Source organism: Lepidochelys kempii, chromosome 3 (assembly GCF_965140285.1).
Source record: "Lepidochelys kempii isolate rLepKem1 chromosome 3, rLepKem1.hap1, whole genome shotgun sequence".
NCBI lineage: Eukaryota > Metazoa > Chordata > Testudines > Cheloniidae > Lepidochelys > Lepidochelys kempii.
In genome coordinates this window covers 49,133,192-49,156,087 of record NC_136382.1, presented here as the reverse complement: position 1 = coordinate 49,156,087, position 22,896 = coordinate 49,133,192, and the positions used below count along the sequence as shown (strand labels likewise).

The window sequence follows — 22,896 nt, the reverse complement described above, 5'->3', positions numbered from 1 at the left end:
GGACCTTGATCCATGACAGGGACAAACCTTGGAGTTTTAGGTGCAGCAGATAATCCAGGATCTCCTGCTTGGCCTGAATATGCCATTCCAAGGCCCAAAACATGAATCTTTTCCATCTGGCCAAATAAGTTGCTCTGGTGGAGGGTTTCCTGCTACCCAGCAAGACCTGCTGGACACAGGCCGAGCAGGCCTGTTTGTCCGTGCTTAGCCATGCAGTAGCCAAGCTGTCAAGTGCAGCGCCGCCAGGTTCGGATGTAAAAGACTGGTGTTGTTCTGTGATAGCAGATCCAGCCAGAGGGGCAGCTGGAGCAGGGCGGCTACCGAAAGGCTCAATGTGCCGAACCAGTGCTGGTTCGGCCACTTGGGGGCTATAAGAATAACTCTTGCCCTATCTTGCTTGAACTTCACCAGGACCCTGTGAATCAATAGCACTGGCGGGAAGGAGTACATCAGTGCCCCTGATGTCTGACAAGGAGCCTCTGTCCATTTCCCAGATCTAAGAGAACACGTTGCATTTTCTGTTCTGTCTGGACGCAAGCAGGTCCACCTGGACAATCCCCCATCTCTGGAAGATTATGCTGACCACCTCCAAATGGAGCAACCACTCATGACGAGATGAGAAAGTCCTGCTGAGGTGATCTGCCAGCACATTCCTGGTTCCAGGCAGGTGTGCAGCTATCAGATGAATGGCATGCCGCACACAAAAATCCCAAAGGCAGAGAGCTTCTTAACAAAGGGCCGAAGACCTGGCACCGCCCTGTCTGTTGATGTAATTCAGTGGCAGTGTTGTCCATCAGGACCTGCACCACCCTGCCCTTCAGATGGCGCAAGAAAGCCTGGCAGGCCAAGTGAACTGCTCTGAGCAACCTGACACTGACATGGAGAGCCAGATCGTCCTGCAATCAGTGGCCCTGGGTGCTCAGCTCACCCAGGTGGGCTCCCCAGCCCAGGTCTGAAGCATCGGAGACCAGGGTCAGGGACAGGGTTGCGAAGAGGACTCCCTCCAGCACCGACCAATTCAGGAATGACCTGATGTGGTCCAGACCCTGACTACTCGATCTAGGTCATGGCCTGTTGGGGATGTAGATCGATGCCAGCCACGCTTGTAGGCACCAGAGATGGAGCAGAGCATGGCTGACCACATACGTACATGTGGCCATGTGGCCCAACAGCATCAGGCAGGTGTGAGGCATGGTGAATGGATTGTTCTTTACAAGGGAGATCAGGTCCGACACGGCCTGAAAACGCGCTTCCAGAAGGAAGGCTCTGGCTCATGTGGAGTCAAGAACTGCCCCGAGGAACTCTATTCGCTGGATGGCCATTAAGGTGGATTTTTTCTCATTTATTAACAGGCCCAGGTTGCAGCAGGTGCAATGCACCACATTGAGACTCCTCTGCACTTGCTCCTGAGACCTGCCTTTGATGAGCCAGTTATGAAGATATGGGAAGACCTGGACCCCTCGATGTCTCAGGAAGCAGCCACTGGCACCATACATTTTGTGAACACCCTTGGGGACGATGAGAGGCCAAAGGGTAGCATTGTGAATTGAAAATGGCACCCGCCCATTATGAAACGGAGGAAGCGCCTGTGGCCTGAGAATATGGAAATATAGAAATAAGCATCTTGTAAGTTGAGGGCAGCATACCAGTCTCCCGGATCCAAGGAGGGGATGATGGAGGCCAGAGAGACCATGAGAATCTTCAACTTTTTGAGAGACTTGTTGAGGCGATGCAGGTCCAGCATGGGTTTGAGGCTCCCTTTTACCTTTGGGATTAGGAAGTAGAAAGAATAGAACCCTTTTCCTTTCATGTCCCAAGGGACCTTCTCCATCGCCCCCAGGTGCGGGAGGTTCTCAACCCCTTAAACAAGGAGTTGCTCGTGGGAATGGTCCCTGAAAAGGGTTGGGAAAGATTGGGGGGTGGGAGAGAGGGGCGGACAAAAATTGCAGGGTATAGTCCCAAGATACTGTGTCCAGCACCCATCAGTCCGAGGTGACCTGCAACCAGGCCAAATGCTAGGGATGTAGACAGCCAAGGAAAGAACAAGGTGGTTCCTGGAAATTCATTGGCGTGTTGCTCTCGAGCCCACCTTCAAAATGAGCGCTTCTAACCCCTGGGATGCTTCGCCAGGCCAGGCTGCGAGGGTAAGTGGGAGGAGGAAGGGCGGCGATGACTAAAACATGCGTCTCTATCCCTTCTCCTTGCAGACCCCTGATGAGGCTGCCAAAGCCTTGGCAGCGGGGGCAGCCAGAATTGCTTCCATGCAGATTGTGGCGTATGCATGCCCAGTGGGCAAAGGGTGGCCCAAGTGTCCTTTAACTCATGCAGCCTCGCATCCATCTGTTCAGAGAAGAGTCCACTCCCATCAAATGGGAGGTCCTGGATCAAGGTCTGCATCTATTGGGAAAGGCCGGTGGTTTGAAGCCAGAAGGTGCGCCTCATAACCACCGCCGACATGATCACCCTTGCTACTGAGTCTGACGCATCCCATGCCATTTGGAGGGAGCACCTAGCCTCCGCGGTGCCCTCCTCTACTAGGGTGCTGAATTCTTGGGCCAAACCGTGCATGAGGGACTCCTTGAACTTACGGAAGGAGTCCCATAAGTTAAAATTGTATCTGCCCAAGAGGCCTGATGGCTTGCCACCCAGAACTGCAGGCTGCCAGTGGAATACATTTTTCTCCCAGAAAGATCTAGTTTTTTGGCCTCTATTTTTGGGAATTGAGCTGGTCTTGTATTTTTCGTTGGCTGCAGAGACAACCAGCGAGCCCGGAGGTGGGTGGATATAAATGCTTTGGCTGGGAGAAAGTACTTCTTTTCGGCCCTTTTGGAAGGGGGGAAGGGATGGATGACGGGGTTTGCCGGAGGGCGTTGGCAATTTTGAGGACCCTATCATGCACTGGTAGTGCAACACAGGCAGCGGTTGAGAGGATTTTGAACAAGGCGTCCGCCTGCTCGGCCATCTCCTCCACCTCTAGGCCCAAGTTCTTGGCCACCCGTCAAAGCAGGGCCTGGTGTTCTTTAAAATCATCAGGCGGGCTGGACCTCGAGGGTCCCACGACTGCCTCGTCCTGGGATGAAGATGACTGTACCACTGGGGGAGGCCCCGGAGCATCATCCCCCATGGGGGAGGGAGGTTTACTGGTGGGTTCAGTCTCCTCTACCCTGACCTCTGAACGCGACTCATGCACTGAGCCTGGTGCTGTTGTTGCCGTCAACTGTTGCTCCAAGTCAGGTGGCAGTTGAGCGGTGTGAAGGGGGCACTGTCATGACCAGCATGTCCCATGCACTCCAGTAAGACCACTGTGCTGTGCTGGTCACTGGCCGGGCTTCCAAGGCAGCTTCGGGTGCCCAGTCGTGCTGGTGGAGTCTGGGCAAGGGGCAGAACTGCCCTTCCGTTCCAGAAGAATCCCCTTCCGGTGACCATGATGGGGCTGCCAACACCTGTGTCTGCCTGCTGACCATTGATGCCCGGAGTAAGAGGACCGGCGCCAGTATTGAGGGGACCGGTGCCAGGGGGACCAGAGTCATGACGGGGAGCGCTCCCACGGGGCAGGCGACCGAGAGCTGCGCTGAGAGGACAACTGGCGGGAGGGTGAACGGTACTGGTAGTATGGCACTGGCGCCTCCCCCTAGGAAATCCGCATCGAGTTGGCGGGGACCACGATCACAGTGCCGATGAGCAAGGGTGAGCCCAGAGAATCTGGGCTGTGACTCCGGAGATCTGCGGCGCGGAGGAGGAGAGCGCTGCCTTGTCTTGGGTGATAAGTGGTGCTCCACTGCCCCCTGAGGGGTATTAGTGGTTGGCTTGCCCTTGTAGGGAGCCTTTGCTGTTTCCTGTGGCACGTGCAGTGCCAGCGGTGCAGGTGCAGGCCACTGCTCTCTTGGCACCACGGAAGCTAGGGAAGGTGTCGATGCCGTCAGGAATCTGGATCCCTTACCACTCCCGGGAGTCGTTGGTGGATCCTTTAAGGGGTTAAGGACCCCATCTGGGGAGGTACGTACACGAGGCTCCAGAGTGGCCGGGCGGCCCAAACTGGGTCCTTTGCTCCATGTCCCATTGCCCTTCTTGCCCAGTACTGGGGAGCTGTGCTTCTTTGTTTTCTTTTTGGGCACTGGCAATGGGGAGCGGTAATGAGCGGAGCCGGATGCTGGGGGGTGTGCGGAGCACCAAGGCCGATGTATTAGGTGAGTCTTGGCAGGACAGCTCAGAAGCCGGATGAAGGGCAGCCTCCATGAGGAGAGCCCGCAAACGAATATCCCATACTTTCAGAGTCCTGGGTCAAAAAATTTTACAAATACAACACTTGTCCTTCACATGCGATTCCCCCAAGCACTTGAGGCAGCTGCTGTGGGTGTCACTTACAGGCATAGGCCTGTTACAGTCTGGACAGGGCTTAAACCCTGGAGACCGGGGCATGCCCCAACTGAGGCAAAGTCCCCACTGGGACTCTAACTTCTAACTACAATTAACAACTACTTAACATAACTACTATAGACAAGCTATTTACAAGGCCCTAAGGCTTGAAATCAGAAGAGACAAAACCGCTAGCCCTAATCACCACAGGTGGTAAGAAGGAACTGAGAGGGCAGAGGGCCGGCGGCGCTTGATATACCGACGCATGAGTGCGGCACTCAAGGGGGCGCTACAGCTGGCCCTATGGATACTGCTAAGGCAAAAATCTCCGATGACCATGTATGTGAGCATGCGCACACCTAGAATGGAATCGACATGATCAAGCACTCAAAGAACAACTTACATTCCTGTGGCCTGTGATTTGGATAAGGAGAAGACATTAGTTTTCAATGCTGCCACTGCAGCACAAAATTCACTAACAGAAAAACTGTGCTTGAGGTAACCCAAGGCAGTTTTAGTACTTGTTAAGATCATAGGTTAATGAAATAAACGACAATTTAATTTCTCCTCTGTTTAAGGAGGCCAGTCAGATTCACAAGCACATAAAAAATGGGACAAAGGTTGAATAATTTTTCACAGTGATGGAAATCTTGACTATTGCCACAAAAGAAGAGGTATTTGAATTACTATAATACAAGTTTAAAATGTTTTCATTTTTATTCAGTCAGGTTCAGGTTCTAACTAAATCTAATATCCTAGACCCAGCACAGTAGAGAGTCAGGCCAGGCCATGGAGCTGAAACCGCTTTAGTGTCATAGATGGATGATCTCCTGCTGTCAATGGATAGAGGACAGACATCCACTCTCATCCTCCTGGACCTCCCTCCAGCATTCTACACTGTCACCCATATGATACTGCTGTCTCATCTGAGAAAGGTACCCGGGGTCCTGGTCGATGTGCTAAAATGGGTTCTGATGGAAAACTGTACCTCTACTACCAGGCCACTCATTTGTGGAATCCCACAAGGATCATTTCTTTCCCTGGTCCTAGTCAACATCTACAAGCAGCCAGTAGGTGAACTGGTCAGACTTACTGGTAAACCCTGATCATTCTCAGTCATTTTTCTAGTCCTTCTTTATAGTGTGCCCTACAAATAAAGAATTGTTGACTATAGGAAAACAAAATCACTCCTCAGGGGATTTTACAATCTGTTTAAACAAAAAGAGCCTATTTCTTGTTCTATCACATCCCTAAGATCCACAACCATTTTCCTATCAATTTTATCTTGCTCTTAAGTATTGTCTACATGGCAAGCCAGAGCATGACTCTACAGCGCACCAGCTTGTCGTGAAGTACACTAAGCTGCTCTGGGACTTCCAGTGCACTGTAGCAGTGCCTACATGGTGAGTTACTGCACAGCAAGCTGGTGCACTCACCCTGGCTTGCTGTGCACTCACCAGCCGTTTACACAAGCCCCTAGTTTCTCAAAGGGAACCAGTACAAAGCCAATGAGCAACAAAGTGCAGAATGAACACACATATTCTGGAACTAAATTAAGAGGAAAACGAGCTTTACAACCAACTGCCTCCTAGAACTCCATATGCATTTAAATAAGTGATGCTAATATAAGTATTTTTAAAAACAAGTCTAGAATGCTGACCAAGTTAGACTTTAGTAACAACACTTGGTAATATCTGGTAAATCTAATTAAACTATATGTACATTAGATTCAATTACATCTTGACTTTGTTCAAGTCTCAATTACAAAGCGGTCTTATGTTACTGTGTTGTTTTAACTTTCAATCCTCTTGCCTCCAACATACCTGTATCAAACCTTTATGCAACATAGTACTTTGACAGTACATCAGTAATCAACAAAAATGAATAAGTAAAGTACAGCATGCGATGAACAGCAACAATAAGCATGATAGGGAAAGTATCAGAATTATTTACCAATAGGTAAGGTAAGATATATTAATTCAACCTGTTCATGTGTAACTGTGTGAGAGTTTACAGCTCCCCTTCAGGAGACTAGAGTGCCAAGCTGAGATATAGCAACTAACCCTGAACTGACTTATTAAGCCTGTGTAAATCAGTGGAAATAGATTCTTAGCCTGACACATATTTTTCTGGCTGGCATGAAGTTTTTTCTTTATACCTCAACACTATACTCACTACTCATGAGTGTTCAATAAAGCAAAAACAGATACAGTAACTCTTCGCTTAACGTTGTAGTTATGTTCCTGAAAAATATGACTTTAACTGAAACGATGTTAAGCGAATCCAATTTCCCCATAAGAATTAATGTAAATTAGGGTGGTTAGGTTTTAGGGAATTTTTTTTCACCAGACAAAGGACTATATTATATTGACAGTATAAGTTTTAAACAAACAAATTTAATACTATACACAGCAATGATGATTTGTGAAGCTTGGTTGAGGTGGTGAAGTAAGAAGGTGGGCTATTTCCCAGGGAATGCCTTACTGCTAAATGATGAACTAGCACTCAACTGAGCCCTCAAGGGTTAACAAGTTGTTAACGTAGTCCCACACTCTACAGGGCAGCACAAATGGAGGGAGGGGAGACAGCATGGCAGACAGAGACACACACCGTGTGTGTGTGTGTGTGTGTGTGTGTGTGTGTGAGAGAAATGCGCATTGCCCCTTTAAGTATGCTGACTCCACTCTAAGTAGATCAGCAAGTTGAGACAGCAGCTGCTGCCAGCAAGCTCCCTCCATTGACCCTGTTGTATCCCCCACCCCTCTATAGAGATGGGGTAAGCGGGGGACACCCTGACATTAACCCCCCTTTTCCCCCCGCACAGCAAGCAGGAAGCTCCTGGGAGCAGCTCCAAGGCAGAGGACAGGAGCAGCACATGGCACTGGGGGAAGGGACAGCTGAACTGCCGGGAACTGACAGCCTGCTGGGCAGCTGCTGCACAGGGAACTTAGGGGAGCGGGAAGCTAATAGGGGGGCTGCCGGTCCACCCTGGTCCCAAGCCCCAGTCAGCTAGCTGCAGCGGGCTGTTGTTTCTGCAAGCAGTGGACAGAGCACGCAGCTCCCAAACAACGTTATAAGGGAACACTGAGCAACTTTAAATGAGCATGTTCTCTAATTGACCAGCAACGAAACAACGTTAACCGGGACAACTTTAAGTGAGGAATTACTGTACTTAAACATTTTGGACAGTATTCTTTATAGGACATGTCACATAAAATTAAGTTACAGTTTAGTTTCTTGTACATTCTCTGTCAAAAGGTACTCACAAACACAGAAGAAAAATTAAAATTAAGACTACCTTCCTGTTTCTTTGTTTCTTGAAAACTCATTTGCACTGTTTTAATATCATCATCCTCTTCACTGTCTGAAACTTAAATACACAAATCAAACACACATTATATAGTGCTTCTGAGAAAAATCTTTCTAGCAAGCTAAAGAAAAGCAAACACAGGAACTCTACATAGTGTTCTGTGCTACATTCTCCATGTTTTCCTATGTTCATTCATTTAAATACTTGATATTATACTCACTGCAAACTGTACTATAAAAAATTGATCACAATGGGTTGAACAGACTAGATATGCATATACAAGCACATGCTGGTTAAGAAGGATATTTGCTGCCTCTGTTTCCCAGTGATTTTGAACTGTAGCCTATTATAATTCAATCTGCTAAAATGGAGCAAAGTGTTATCCTGCATTTAGACTATGAAAAGTGGTTGAGTTTAGCTAAGCCCAGTTAGGACAGGTTCTACGCAAATAACCTTCAAATTGCAAATGCACTGTAGGTGGTTTTCTTCAAAATTTGGGTCATTCAAGAGTGCATGTGCATCTTTTAAAATGTGACCCTGAGTGTCTAACACATATCATCATATACCTGGTTTGAATAACAATGACAGACACTTGCCTAATTAGGAACAGCGGCTTCAACAGACCTGGATCAGGAGCCCAAAGTGATGGCTGAAATACTTTGCTGCATTTATGCATCAGGTACTTGGGGATGGAATGGTCTCTTGCTCAAGACACTTGGCAGACTTAATGGACAGCCCTGGAAAGGATCCAGAATATCTCTAGGTGGTGTCAAGAACGACTACCCAAAGTACAGCCCATTCCTGAGAAACTCATTAAATTCTTTATAAATGAGAGCTAGAGACATAGGAGGCATTGCAAACTCTATAGTGGCTTCTCATTTACCAAACAACTCTTCTCTCTCAGACTGCATTGCATCCTTACCCATGCAATGTTTTTGGCACCTGCAAAATGATGAAAGAGTGGAATCAATTTCCCTCTTCAGTTCTTAGGATGAGCGTTACATTAGAATGGAGATGCTGAAGGCCTTGGTTCACAACTGAGATACATAAGTAACTACTAGATCAACATCTTCTATTTCAAGTCAAAATTGCTTTAGGATAGCTTTTGTGTGTGCGCGCGCGCGCGGGCAGATTTTGCTTGGGAAACTTGACACAAGATCCTGGTGTATGAATAGGGCCAATTCATGAACAGAGAATTTTAAAAGTTGCAAATTTCATGATTTTAGCTATTTAAATCTGAAATTTCACGGTGTTGTAATTGTCGGGGTCACAAGGTTATTGTAGGGGGGGTCGTGTGGAGCACCGCTACCCTTACTTCTGCGCTGCTGTTGGTGGCACTGCCTTCAGAGTTGGGCAGCTGGAGAGCGGTGGCAGCTGCTGGTTGGGAGCCCAGCTCTGAAGGCAGAGCCACCGCCAGCAGCAGCGCAGAAGTAAGGATGGCAGGTATGGTATGGTCACCCTTACTTCTGCGCTGCTGCCTGCTGAGCTGGGCCCTCAGTCAGCACCCTCCACTCTCCAGCCGCCTAACTCTGAAGACAGTAGAGCACAAATAAGGGTGGCATGGTATGGTATGGTATGGTATTGCCACCCTTACTTATACTTGGTTGGATGCTGCCTTCAAAGCTGGGTGCCTGGCCAACACCTGCCGCTCTCCAACATCCCAGCTCCGAAGTCAGCGCAGAAATAAGGGAGGCAATACTGTGACTCCCCTTCAACTTCCTTGTGTGTCACGACCCCCAGTTTGGGAAACTCTGGTCTCCCCCAGGAAATTTGTATAGGATAGGGTAAAAGCACGCAAAAACACAGATTGTGTGACGTGTTTTTCATGGCCGTGAATTTGGTAGAGCCCTATGTATGGGTGAAGCCAAAGATTTCAGACTGGTGACCTAAATGTAGGACAAAGGAGCAAGGAGCAGTACCAGTGATACTACAAAATGGTTCAGGTGGGTAGGGATTCGGTAGTCCCCTTTAGATACTAGCTGAAAGAGTAGGCTTGACAGGGCTGGCAGTGGAGTCATAGCTACCATTCCACCCCATAAGGAAGAGCCGTTAGTTCTTGTGTTGGAGTGGCAATCCACTGACATTATCAGATCATGGCTAACCTTTGCAAAATCCTGGCTTTCCATGGTCTTCCCGTGGGCAAATGGGAAATTTGCTTCTTTCAGAGGAATGCTGCAGAATCAGTGACTAAATGGGCTTTATTGATGATCAGTTGCAATAGAGGAGGAGAAGGTGGTACTTGGACTACTCCCATTCATATGTGCTGTCCACTGGCCTGGTAACAGTGTCTGATGTCAAGCGCCTAATGCTGTCCTGTTAAGTCCATCTTAAATGACAAGTTATCAAGACTAGGTGAATGCACCAATTGTGCATTGATATTTGCAGGCACAGGATTATATTCTGGAATATGAATTGTGTCATGCTAAGGAGAGACAGAGTTCATCTGTCGTTTTGTTTGAACATGACACATTTAGAACTTGTCTACATGAGAAAGCTTGACTAGTTATACCCATTTAGTTATACTGCCCTACGAGGACACTCATTTTGGTATAAAAGTGGCTTTTAGCTTAGTTTAACTAAACCCCTTCCCAAGCTACAAACTAAACCAAATAAAGCCACTCATATCAGAATAAGTGTGTCCACACTGGTGTAACTATGTTGGTTTAAATTCACACCTTAGATTATACTGAAATTTTTTTCCCATTTAGGAAAGGCCTTCCTTATGAAGGCCTCACGGGCACAAGACAGGGTCAGTAACATTTGGAAAAAACTTGTATTCTCTTGGAGCAAATCAGTAGTTCAAAATCTGTCTGAGCAAATCAGTAGTTCAAAATCTGTCTGATGGCGATTCCCACATATTCTGCAAATAGTCTTCCAAAGAATCATGTTCCTCCTGGTATGAATTGTTGAACTATGCGGGGAAAGGAGAAACCTAGACCCAAATGCATCAAGTATCTTGGCATGATTACTAATCCAGACTACTTCAAGGAAACAAAAGGCAGCCGTCCCCCAAAAATGGCAAACCCTGGCATATGAGCTTCCAGCAAGCTCAGTGATGAAAGTGTGCCTCAACTTCTCAGTGCATTCAGCACTTGTACAGTCCCATCAGCCATAAGACACACATTCCATAGACCACATACCAGTGAAAAGGTATTCTGAACTTGGTTTGACACATTGACTATGACAGGTCAATGGTGTCTGAAAAGCTCTAAGTAACTGGCACAGGTTGAGGACAGTCAAGATGTGCAAGGTGATCTCCAGTTTAGTGGGGGTGGGGGAGGAGTGGGGGCGAAACCCAACCTAATCTCCAAATCAGAGTCAAATGTGACATGGGACATGTTAAACTCTGCCATTCCCAGAGATTCCATCTCTGACACTGATGATCTGAAGTTCAGTTACCACTTGCAAGACATCTAACCAGCACTGTGGTGCTGAATTTAATGGAAGCAGACTGTTCTGGTGCAGGATTCCACCTCCCAGCAGGGCAGTCATTTGATCATTTCAAATCTATGAGGCCTATACAGTCAACTTCTGAGGAGGCCAGGACACACCTAAGGTGGTTTGCCTGGGAACTGGTGGCTCTCAGTGATATCCTGGCACTGACCTCAAATTGCATCTTCCCTGGTGCAAATAAACTGCAAAGGGCCTTTTCCAAGCATAACCAATGCAGGGGTTAAAGCAGTTGAGTCAGGTATTTGGTAAAGAACAAGCATGGAAAAGTGCAGATTCTGAAAGGTCATCACAGAGGAAATCCTGAGACAGGACAGACAAACAGACAGGGTTTCTCCCATAAGCAGAAGGAATGGAGAGTTCTCTGTGTTAGAAATACATAAATGAATAGCAGTAGGTAAGGAACAACAACAAAGTACAAAAAAAAAAAAAATTTCCATGAGGGGCAAAAAAAAATTGCAGAATGGAGCTCATCACTTGTCAGAGTAAAGGAAATGACAGTTGGTTCCATGGATTCCAAGATTTTAAGGCCAGAAGGGACCATTCTGACTTCCTGCATAATAGAGGCCATATTTCACCCACTACCTCCTACACTGAGCCCAGTAATTTGCAACTGACCTAGGCCATAGCTATTAGAAGGGTACACTCTTGATATAAAGGCTTCTAACAATAAAAAAATCCATCTCATGCTTTGATAAATACACTGTGGTGCCATTACTATCTTCTCCCATCATTTGATGGCAAATGATACCTTTTTGATGAGGAGGTTTAACTTGAGAAATTCAGGAACGTCCTGTGTTTGTCTTATTTTAAATATGCATATTCCAAAGGGACCATTCTGATCATCTAGTCTGACCTCCTGTATAACGCAGGCCAGAGAACTTCCCGAAAATGATTCCCAGAGCTTACCTTTTAGAAAAACCAGAGCTCCAAGAATAGAAGCACTGAGCAGCTGTAACCCTTTAGCAGCCTGGATAATGTTACCGCAGGAATGACATTCCAGCCCTCGCTTACAGGCCTTCCATCAATAATGTAGATGAAGCAGCCCAACATAATTCCTCCTGGAAGAGTTACTGAGACTTACTCAATTCAGGAAGTGTTATAAGATAAAGAAAGGAAGACTTTTTGGGGGGTTTCTTTGGAGGGGAAGATTTTTTTTTGTTATTTTACACTTTTGTATCTAAACTGGTGTCTCCTAATTTAGGTACAGAGCACCCACATGCTAGAAACGTTTAAACAGGTTGTGTTCTCTGGAGCAGGGAATATATCTTGCCCTGTGAGTGCAATGGACATTACTGCACAACATAAGTTATTTTAACATAAATAATAAAAGTCATATGATGAACATGAATCCAGAAGTATGGCTCGATTACACATCACTCACCTTTAGAGACAGGTATTTGAACAGGTAAATCAGGGATAGTTCAGACTACTAAAAAATGAGAGCACCCTCTCTCAATGTCATTAAACCTTTTAGCTTTTGAAAATAGTTAACTAGTTAAATACAGGTTTCAGAGTAGCAGCCGTGTTACTCTGTATTCGCAAAAAGAAAAAGAGTACTTGTGCCACCTTAGAGACTAACCAATTTATTTGAGCATGAGCTTTTGTGAGCTACCTGTAGCTGTACGAAAGCTTATGCTCAAATAAATTGGTTAGTCTCTAAGGTGCCACAAGTACTCCTTTTCTTTTTAGTTATATATATGGAATTAGTTATTTCAGCAGACAATTACAGTATAATCTTTTGATAACAGTTTTCAACCCTCACCCCCCAGCATTTTCTAGGTTTCGAAATGCAGGAGATGAAGCTGCATAGCTATCTGAAGGACAAAGGCCTTCAGTCTTTAGTCATTTAAGCATTTACATGAGTTTAGGAGCCAACATATCCCTTGTTTCCCTCAATTCCCCACCCTTCAAGGAAAATTTGCTTTGGCAGCTGCTAACCCTGGCTGATGAAAAACAAGATAATTAAAAAATATGAACAGCCCAGACTTAGGAAGGTAGAACTCTATTACTCACATCAATAAACACTTTAAACAGGTACATTTGAGCAGTACAACAAAGAAGCTACTGTATGAAAAATATTCAGGTTACTTTGGATGTGTAAGATTCCTTGTGGATTCAATTCTTTGAACAAGTTTAAAACAGGGTTACATAATTACAACACACATTGAGGCTATTATTCTTAGTTGTCTGTTACTCCCCTATAATTATGCAAAATTGTATAATACACAATCAAAGGAACAGAATGAGAATATTTTTGTATTAGTGTCTTAATAATAATTAGCCCAGTTACTAAAAGATTTTTTTTCATGTTTGAAAGAGAAATAAGTCACGAGAAGGTTTTCTAGAAAACTGTAGGTGTTTGATTTGATTAAACTGGATGTTCTGAAGTTAGTTAGCAAGACTTTCTGTTGCTAAGCATTGTTGGAAATCCCTACTATTAGTGCCACAAAGTTAATTATAAAGACAAACTAAAAAGAAAGCTGGCACCACATTTGTTCTCTCCTTTTTAGCCACCCTCCCCATTGATGCACCTCTCCTCAAAATTTCTATCTCCTGTGATACAACCCTACCTAGTGTTCCAAGAGGAAGCAATCACAGAATATCAGGGTTGGAAGGGACCTCAGGAGGTCATCTAGTCCAACCCCCTGCTCAAAGTAGGACCAATCCCCAACTAAATCATCCCAGCCAGGGCTTTCTCAAGCCTGACCTTAAAACCTTCAAAGGAAGGAGATTCCACCACCTCCCTAGGTAACGCATTCCAGTGCTTCACTACCCTCCAAGTGAAAAAGTTTTTCCTAATATCCAACCTAAATCTCCCCCACTGCAACTTGAGACCATTACTCCTTGTTCTGTCATCAGCTACCACTGAGAACAGTCTAGATCCATCCTTTTTGGAACCCCCTTTCAGGTCGTTGAAAGCAGCTATCAAATTCCCCCTCATTCTTCTCTTCCGCAGACTAAATAATCCCAGTTCCCTCAGCCTCGCCTCATAAGTCATGTGTTCCAGTCCCCTAATCATTTTTGTTGCCCTTTGCTGGACGCTTTCCAATTTTTGCACATCCTTCTTGCAGTGTGGGGCCCAAAACTGGACACACTACTCCAGATGAGGCCTCACGAATGCCGAATAGAGGGGAATGATTACGTCCCTTGATCCTCTGGCAATGCTCCTACTTATACAGCCCAAAATGCCATTAGCCTTCTTGGCAACAAGGGCACACTGTTGACTCATATCCAGCTTCTTGTCCACTGTAACCCCTAGGTCCTTTTCTGCAGAACTGCTGCCTAGTTGCTTGGTCCCTAGACTGTATCAGTGCATGGGATTCTTCCGTCCTAAGTGCAGGACTCTGCATTTGTCCTTGTTGAACCTCATCAGATTTCTTTTGGCCCAATCCTCTGATTTGTCTAGGGCCCTTTGTATCCTATCCCTACCCTCCAGAGTATCTACCACTCCTCCCAGTGTCACTGGGTATTGAAATGTGGGGCCTCAAAGAAAGGAGGTGTGGGACAAATGTATTCATGAGTCCACGGCTTTTTCTTCTCAAAACATCACACACACAAAAACCTCATTACTTCAGCAATACTCCAGTTGAGCCACCAGATGTCTCTGTAGAGTGACAGACACAGCGGATTACTAGGTATCCTCCAGCACCGGCTAGAAATTGTTACAGCAGGAGGGTTTTCTTGTTGGTGTTTATTGCTACCTTGATTTAACTGGGAGGAAAAATATAGACAGAAAACTGTGAATGAAAATTGAGTTATTTAAGGAGAGTTTATTAGATGGTCAAAGAGCCAAAATTCCACAACCAAGAGAACAACTTTGGCTAAAAGCCCATCCTAGTTCAGTAGCAAAGTGAAGGCAGCAATTAGAAATAAAGGAATATTTAATAATAAATGGAAAAAGAGGGAAGATAACTTCTCATTTATATCAACTGTTTTGAACTGCAAAAAAATTGAGAAGTGAAGCTCAAGATGTCAGGCAAATATCTCTGGATGGCAGGGCTAAAGCCAATAGGCTGTTTTTAAAAGTACATTGTTATGAACAAAAGAAATCATAGCAATGGTATAGAACCATTATTAGAGGAAGACAGTAAAATTGTTAATAATGATGAGAAGATGCAGAAATGTTCGATAAATATTTCTGTTCTGTAGTTGAAAAGAAGTAGGATGATGTACCTGTACTACATGAGGGTGAAGTACTTTCCAGTCCATTAGACATCATCTATTAGAAGTAAACATTTAAAAATAAGCAGGTACAGATAGCTCGTACCCAAGAATCCTAGAAGAGATGGCTGAGGAGATCTCTGACTTACTGATGTTAATTTTTAATAAATCTTGGAATACCAGGGGAATTCCAGACTGCTGAAATGTTCAAATGTGTCGATGTTCAAAAAGGGCAAGTGGAATGACCCTTGTAAGTAGATGGGCTAACCTCACATCAATCCTGAGCAAAATAATGAAAAAGCCAATACTGGATTTGATTAATAAAGAATTAATGGATAGGAATGTAATTAATGCCAGTCAACGTTATATTACGGAAAAAAAAAATTCAGTCTTGCCAAACAAACCCGATTTCATTCTTTGATGAGATTACAATTTTGGTCGATCAAGGTTATAGTACAGATGTAATAAATTTAGACTTTTGTAAGTTATTTGATTTAGTAGCACACAACTTTCTGATTATGTTAACAATATACAATAGAAACAGAGCACACATTAAATCTATTAGGAATTGGATAACTGACAGAGTTCAAAAAGAAGTCAGTGGGGAATCATCACTGAACGTTTCTATTGGAGTTGCACAGGGATCTGCGTTAGACCCAATGCTATGCCACATTTTCCTCAATGATCTGGAAGTAAATATAAAATCAGTGCTGATAAAATTTTAGCATGACAAAGTTTAGTAGAGTTGTAAATAATGAGACGGGCAGGGCATTCATCTACAATGATCTGGATTGCTTGGTAACATAGGCCCATTCAAACAACACACCCCAGATCTATTCTCAAACTGAAGTTGCAGAAGCATGTCCGATCCGTCTCCTCCCCACTAAAGCAATCCCCACGCCCCCCTCCTTTATCTCCTCATCCGATCTCAGTCTTCTACCTCACCCCTCTCTGGCTCCTTTTCCCAGTTTCTTTGATCAGTGAGTCCGTTACCTACCTCTTGCCAGCTCTTTGTCTGATCTCTGCATTTCCTTCTCCACAGCCAAGTGGCTACAGAACCCCACTGCCCATGGGCTCCCAGTCCCAGTTTCCATGCTCAACGAGTCCCAGCCTCCCCGCACCAACCGGTACCAGGTTCCCCCTCCAACTTCCCAGTTTCTCTCTTCCCCTCTAATCCATGTCTCACAAGTCTCCTTGTCCCAATCTTCTACTCCTTCACAGTGATCCAACTTTTTCCCCCTCTGCATTCAAACTGGATAGATTCCTGTTCCATGGATGCCATCAGGAGGTCACAAAGCAAAGGAGAGAAAGGCTCTCTCATGTCCAGTGCCCTAGTCCCCCCTGGCCCCGAGGAGCAGCAATTACAGCTAAAGGCCTTCTGAGCCTTCACAGCCCTGGACTAGAGAAAGCATTCCTAATCACTCCGTGGGAATGCTGCATATTCATTCTGTTTAGCACTAGCGCTGTGAGAGGACCAAGTAAATTTTTGGAAACCAGAGGTGATAAAAGTCTACTGACCATGTGCCAACTGAGATTTTTTCAAAGGCTCATAACTTGGCCAAATTTGGGTGGATTTTCACATGGACAGTTAAAGGCACATTCTTAACCACAATGGCCACTCCCTGGCCAAATTTCAAGTCTCTGCTCAAAAGCATTTAAAAGAAAAGGTCTCAAGAAATTATTATTATTTTTTTTTTTTAAAAACACAGGAAAAATATTTTCCCCTAGTTTCATTCTTGCAAGCAGCTGAATTGTTTCGGCAGAAATTTTTCAGAAGTATTCTGCCTGCAGCCTACACCCAGAACGAATGTAGGCCCAAATGGTTAAAGTTTGGCAAAGTAATATGCAACTGAAAATGGGGTCTTATAATGGGAAGCATTGGGCAACCTTAATAATAGGCAGTGTTACCAGTCCGTCTGTTATCTGTATCCCAGACCACTTCCTTCCAGATGTATTAGTGTGTGTGTTTTTCCAATTTGAATCTCATTTTATTTTCTGTCAATAATTCCAATCTCTAGGATATGTTGAACTATTTCCTTCCTCATTGTTCATGCCTCCCAGTTAAGAATCATATTAGTAAAAAGTGCAATTTTAGCTGTAGATCAATTCATTAAATAAGAATGCTAATTAAAGAAACACTGGGTAACTGTATAGCTGTTACTATCAGCAGTGATGTCTTTCTTTTATTGGTTGGATTCTAATTGTTTATGTACTACCTTTTGTAGTATCTGAAATGCTGTTTAGTAAGGCACACATCATATCTCCATCGATGTCATGAGGGTTTAGGATGTGAGCTGTCCGCTGAGTCTTCTTAAACTGATCCTCCAGTTCTAGAAAGCTTTTGTCTCCAGAGAGAATGGTGAAAGGAATTTGTTTGGGCAGGTGCTCATCCAGACGGCCAGCCTATGTGGGGGTGAGGGAGACATTAAACTAAATATTCAGTTACCAGGTAGCCTTTTGAAACAGAAAACTCCTCTGTAGAAGAAATTTTCCTTTAAGCATTATATTTATAAACCATTTCCCTTTTTCTCTGGTCAGATCCACTATCTGTTCTTCCCATCTGAAGTTTTATTACAGCAATTTTCATCATGACTGTTTTATAATGTACTTTACTGCACACAAATATACCATCCCCATGCACCTGATCACCAACAAAAAAAGTAAACCACAAAAATAGATAGAGCAATGACTTACATGCATGCAGAGTGCGAAGTCTGCTGCTTCCCTTCTGGTACCACAGCGTGGATGAAGGAAGAAACAACCAATCTTATTAAGGTAATTAAAGATTTTGCACTGTTCTGGAGGCTTCCAATTGCTGTGTCCTCCTAAGCAACAAAGGATAAAAGATGCATAACACCACATCATCATAAGCAACAATCCAACAGTTCAAGGAGAGGAAAATGACAAAACAAATGAATAGGTCTGAAAAATGGAACATCTTATTTTTTGACTAAACATTATATAAAACTAAATACTATTCTCTATTCTCAAAGAGGTTGATGTAGGGGGTAAACTGTGTCTGTATGGTGCCTCTAATATTAGTTTTTGTAAGAGTTATCTTCTCAGGATCAGAAGTGAAGAAAGTCTGAATATTGTTTCCATCAGCATAAATAGATACATCTTGCATCAAAGGCTGCCTTCCACCACAAAAAGCGTTTAACACACTTATCTGAGGGTCATAATCAGAGGCTTCCACAAGAAAATATTAATATATTTGATACATTATTTATATAGGGGACCTCACTACAGTTACTATATAATGCGTACAGTCTGTTTCAACATATGCCTAATATAATTGGGGTATCTATTGGATATTAGTTTATGTCTCACATAAATCCACACATTCTGGAGTTTTCACAACCACCAGCTGGAGTACAAGAAAAGTTTTAATATTTTAAATAAGTTACGAGTACGCAATGCTGTGAGTCAAGAAATCCCTTATTGGTAGGTGTGAATTGTGGAAATGACCAAGAGGGATCCCACAAACCACTTTTTTTTTTTACCTTCCTTTCACAGCTCTCAGCTACACATTTAAGTCAAGTCAAACTTCCAGTATGAGAGGGTTAGCTCAGTGGTTCTCAAAGCTAGTCCGCTGCTTGTTCAGGGAAAGCCCCTGGCAGGCCGGACCAGCTTGTTTACCTGCCGCGTCCGCAGGGTCAGCCAATCGCAGCTCCCACTGCCCGTGGTTCACCGCTCCAGGCCCATGGGGCTGCGGGAAGCGGTGCGGGCCAACGGACGTGCTGGCCGTCCTTCCCGCAGCCCCCATTGGCCTGGAGCGGTGAACCACGGGCAGTGGGAGCTGTGATTGGCTGAACCTGCGGACGCGGTAGGTAAACAAACTGGTCCGGCATGCCAGGGGCTTTCCCTGAACAAGAGGCGGACCAGCTTTGAGAACCACTGGGTTAGCTAATATTTACGTTTTCTCTTAAGGAAGTTCTCTAGCTAACAGGCAGCAATGCTCTTTATTAAGTGGGTTTGTGTGTTAGTATTTTAGAACCCATCATCTTAGTTTTCTATAGGTGGCTGCCTGGGAAACACTATGTTGATGCAATAGAAGGTCCACTTTGGAATACAACGAGTATCCTGTTCTTTGCCCAGTCTGGTTCTACGATGTTGTTAGTGAATTTCTTTGGGTTTCTGTTAAGCCCTCCATGCTATTTTCTTAGATAACTTTTACCTTGAAAGCCCCAGACAAATGTCCCTTGGTTCAGGTTGGCTGGCAGATGAATGAAAAACCTTCCCCAGTTGTCTAAGTCCACCAGCACGATGTGAGTCATGGTGCGCAGATAGTCAAAATCTGGCAGTTCACTGTCTTCAAATGGATAAAAATATATATTTTAAATTTACCTCCATTTTTATCCAGCCTGTACATCTCCCAACTCAATTGTGCTTTCAAAAGAAATCCACACAATTTGCTATTCTGTGAGAAATTCTAAGCAATAACTCTTAAAAACTATAAAATATAGTATGATCGCTAAATGTAATTTTCATAGCAATTTTTTTAACCACTTGAGGTAACTTTTAGTAATCTGTAAATTTACTAGGCAGAGAACCACACTCAGGATTATATATTTGATGCATGTAATAACCATTTGTTTGAGATGGAACTGTGTTCACAAAGCGTAAAAGATGCCCTTTTTATGCTCTATCAAACTTCCTACAAGACAGTCAAGCTGTTGATCATCCATTTAGTTTTAGAATTTACAACACATTAAAACAAAGTTAATTTTTAACAACTGGTCAACCCCACGATCAGCAAAGACATGGCATATAAACAGGGAGTGTTGGTCATATTATAACAAAATATCTAACATGCATTTACAGAATGCATTTTTTAGTGGGCAAAGAAAAACCCATGCAGTTAATAATGTAAGCTGTGTCAAGTTATTACACGCACAAAACTATGTTAAAGGATCATTATTAAGATTGGAAAGTCAAGCACAGTGTGTGATCATGTAATAAAGGACCTTATCATAATGAACACACGTAAGCGGGCCCAATGAAGGTTACAATAGTCTTAATTCTAGTATTTCCTAACGTTTCAGTGCTTAACTTTGCAACCTTAATACTGTCCCTTTAACATAGGAAATCACCGACAAAAATTAAAAACTAATTAAAAACCTGCAAAACCAAATTCCATCATGTGGCTTCATCTTGACACCCACATGGGCCATCAGGTTGGAACCTTAAAATCCACTGCACAGACTTCTGCTACATGAGTTAACAGAGTAACTGCCAGCTATAGTAGGTTTTCATTCTCTATGTGGATCAGCTACTAGAGGGAGAGAACACAGACTTTGCTAACAAGATGAGGAAAGGAGAAACTCTGGAATTTTGGGTTCCACTCCAGGCGGCACAGACTCTTATACCTCTTTCCCTTAAGCTTGACCCTTTCTGCCCAGTCTCCTCCACATTGTTCCTGTCCCTTCCCACCCAACTCCTTGTCTCAGACCCATTCTCCTTACCTAGTCAATCCTACTCTCTACTCCTCAGGCTTCTCATCCCAGGCCCAGTCTCCTACCCTCCCATCCTACTTTCACCATCTGGACTCTGCATCCCAGTCTCCTTGCCAAGCCACACCCACTCCCCACCAATCCAGATCTTTTTGTTCCCCGCCCTCTCTCCTTGCACAGCCAGTCCCAGGTCACCTATCTTGGCTCCTCATCTGATCTCTCTCTTCCCTGACCCACTGCCAGTCCCTAGTCACCACCATACCCCACGTCCCTGTCCCCACTGGCTTCCAGTCCCAGTTTCCCTCCATAAACGCTCCATCCAGTTTCAGCGTCCCCCACTCCCACTGTGCACTTGTTCTAATCTCTTAGCCCAGCCAGTCCCAGCTCCCTTTCCACATTATGGCTCCTGCTTGTGTCTCACCCCACTAGTTCCTAGTTCCAGCCTTCTTGCCCAGCCAGTCCCAAATTTCCCCTTGTTCTTCATCCAATCACAATCTCCTATCCCTCTATTTCCCTCCCTAGCTCCCAATATCAGTCTTCTCTTCCCCAGAGGCTTCTTGTCTCATTTACTACTTTTCATCTTCAGATCCAGCTCTTGTCCCCTCTGCATTTGATTCAGGTGACTTCCTCCTCCACACTCCATGGGCCCAGCAAGGGAGTCTCCTGCTCTTAGTTCAAGTGCCAGGACATGGACTCATCATGGACTGAAGCAGCCAGGAAATGCTGTTACTGAAGGGAAAGTCCTGCATCCTTCTTTAGCTCTGTGCTGGAGCATGCTCAGTGCAAACAATCTCTGAGGATTTTAGCTGTGACCCAGGATTAAGTGTCGACTGAGCACGTGCAATGGCTTATAAATTGGCTATATTAGGATAGATTTTCATGGGGACAGCAAAAGGCACATTCCTGACACAAAGGACACCCCTTGCTACATTTCAAGTCTCTGCTCAAAAGCATGGGGGCATTTTAAAGAAAAGGTTGCCAGAATTTTTTAATATGGCCATATTTCATTGCTTCATTCTCAGAAATAGTTACAGAATAATTTGTCAGAAAACTTCAGCCTGAGGCACACAACCTGTATAGAAAATTTCAGTGAAAGTGATTATAGTCTGGCAAAAGTTATAAGCAAATGAAACCAGTCTTATAATAGAAGGCATCAAGCAACCTTAATAACAGGCTGGGATACCCTGCATCAGAGTGTGTGTGTGTGTGAACACACAAACACACACAGAGTGTGTGTATATATATATATATATATGAAAATAGAAAAATCTCACTTATGTAGGTACACACACACTTTGTATTCTCATAGGAGACCTTTCTTTACCCACCCTGGTCTTCCAAGGACTTCTATTCCCTGTGAGGACTTCACATTGCAACCATTTGCCTTGGCCAAAGGGAGGGGTTTGGATAGGAATCTATTTGGATCCCTTTACTGTTGGTCCTTTCATTATGACAGTGAATTTTTAAGTGATACCAAATGCTACCAAGTCCCTTTTTATCTGATGAGCGATTCTGGGCTCAAGTCTCTCAAAGGGCATCTCCCACTGGGACACCAGCTGTTTGCTCGTTTTTAAACACCACTTAATAGTAGGCAGGGTAGATCAGTGGCGCAGGTTACAAGTAGCTGCTTACGTACACCAGGTTGGGTAGAAGGAATGCTTTTCCTGAATGGCATCCATTTTGGAGTCAAAAGCTACCCCCTCTCTCTATGTGGTTCTCACAGCTTCCTTGTGATTTTCCCTAACTTTGACTTAACCTACTATTGAAGTGTCTTCTCCCTTCATAGAAAGGGTGATTGAGAGAAGAAAAAGAGGACGAAGAGCAGCATCTGAAGATTGCTGTCCAATTTCCAGCTAATTCCTGTGGTCAGTACAGAATTCCATGTTAAGCATGGTCCACAAATTCTTGGTAAATTATTTGTATTGTACAAACAAGAAACAGATTTGATAAAGCACTTAGTAATACAAAGTTCAACTTGAGTTCTCGGGATTTGGCACCAGAAACTTACTAAAGTTACAGCTTTAAACATATAACTGAGTTTACATTATTTCATATGTACAGACTGGATATAGGTGCATGGTATATTTACATGTTCTGTTGAACAATTTCTATATGAGCATATTACAACTGTATTTTTTCCTATTGTGCATTAAAAAACAAACT

The 22,896-nt window shown here is 44.3% G+C and overlaps 1 protein-coding gene across 2 annotated transcripts in view; it reads right to left on the bottom strand.

Moving 5' to 3' along the window:
• Positions 1–9,171: 9,171 nt before the first annotated feature.
• Positions 9,172–22,896, bottom strand: part of ZNF451 (zinc finger protein 451) — a 55,922-nt gene continuing 42,197 nt past the window's right edge. For both annotated transcript variants that reach the window (XM_078852095.1, XM_078852096.1), the window contains 4 exons: positions 19,458–19,592; positions 17,975–18,105; positions 17,497–17,683; positions 9,172–12,177 (listed from right to left, as the gene is read on the bottom strand). In XM_078852095.1, the coding sequence (XP_078708221.1) occupies positions 12,029–12,177; positions 17,497–17,683; positions 17,975–18,105; positions 19,458–19,592 (602 nt within the window). In that variant the 3' untranslated portion in view covers positions 9,172–12,028. The remainder of the gene's footprint in view (positions 12,178–17,496; positions 17,684–17,974; positions 18,106–19,457; positions 19,593–22,896) is intronic.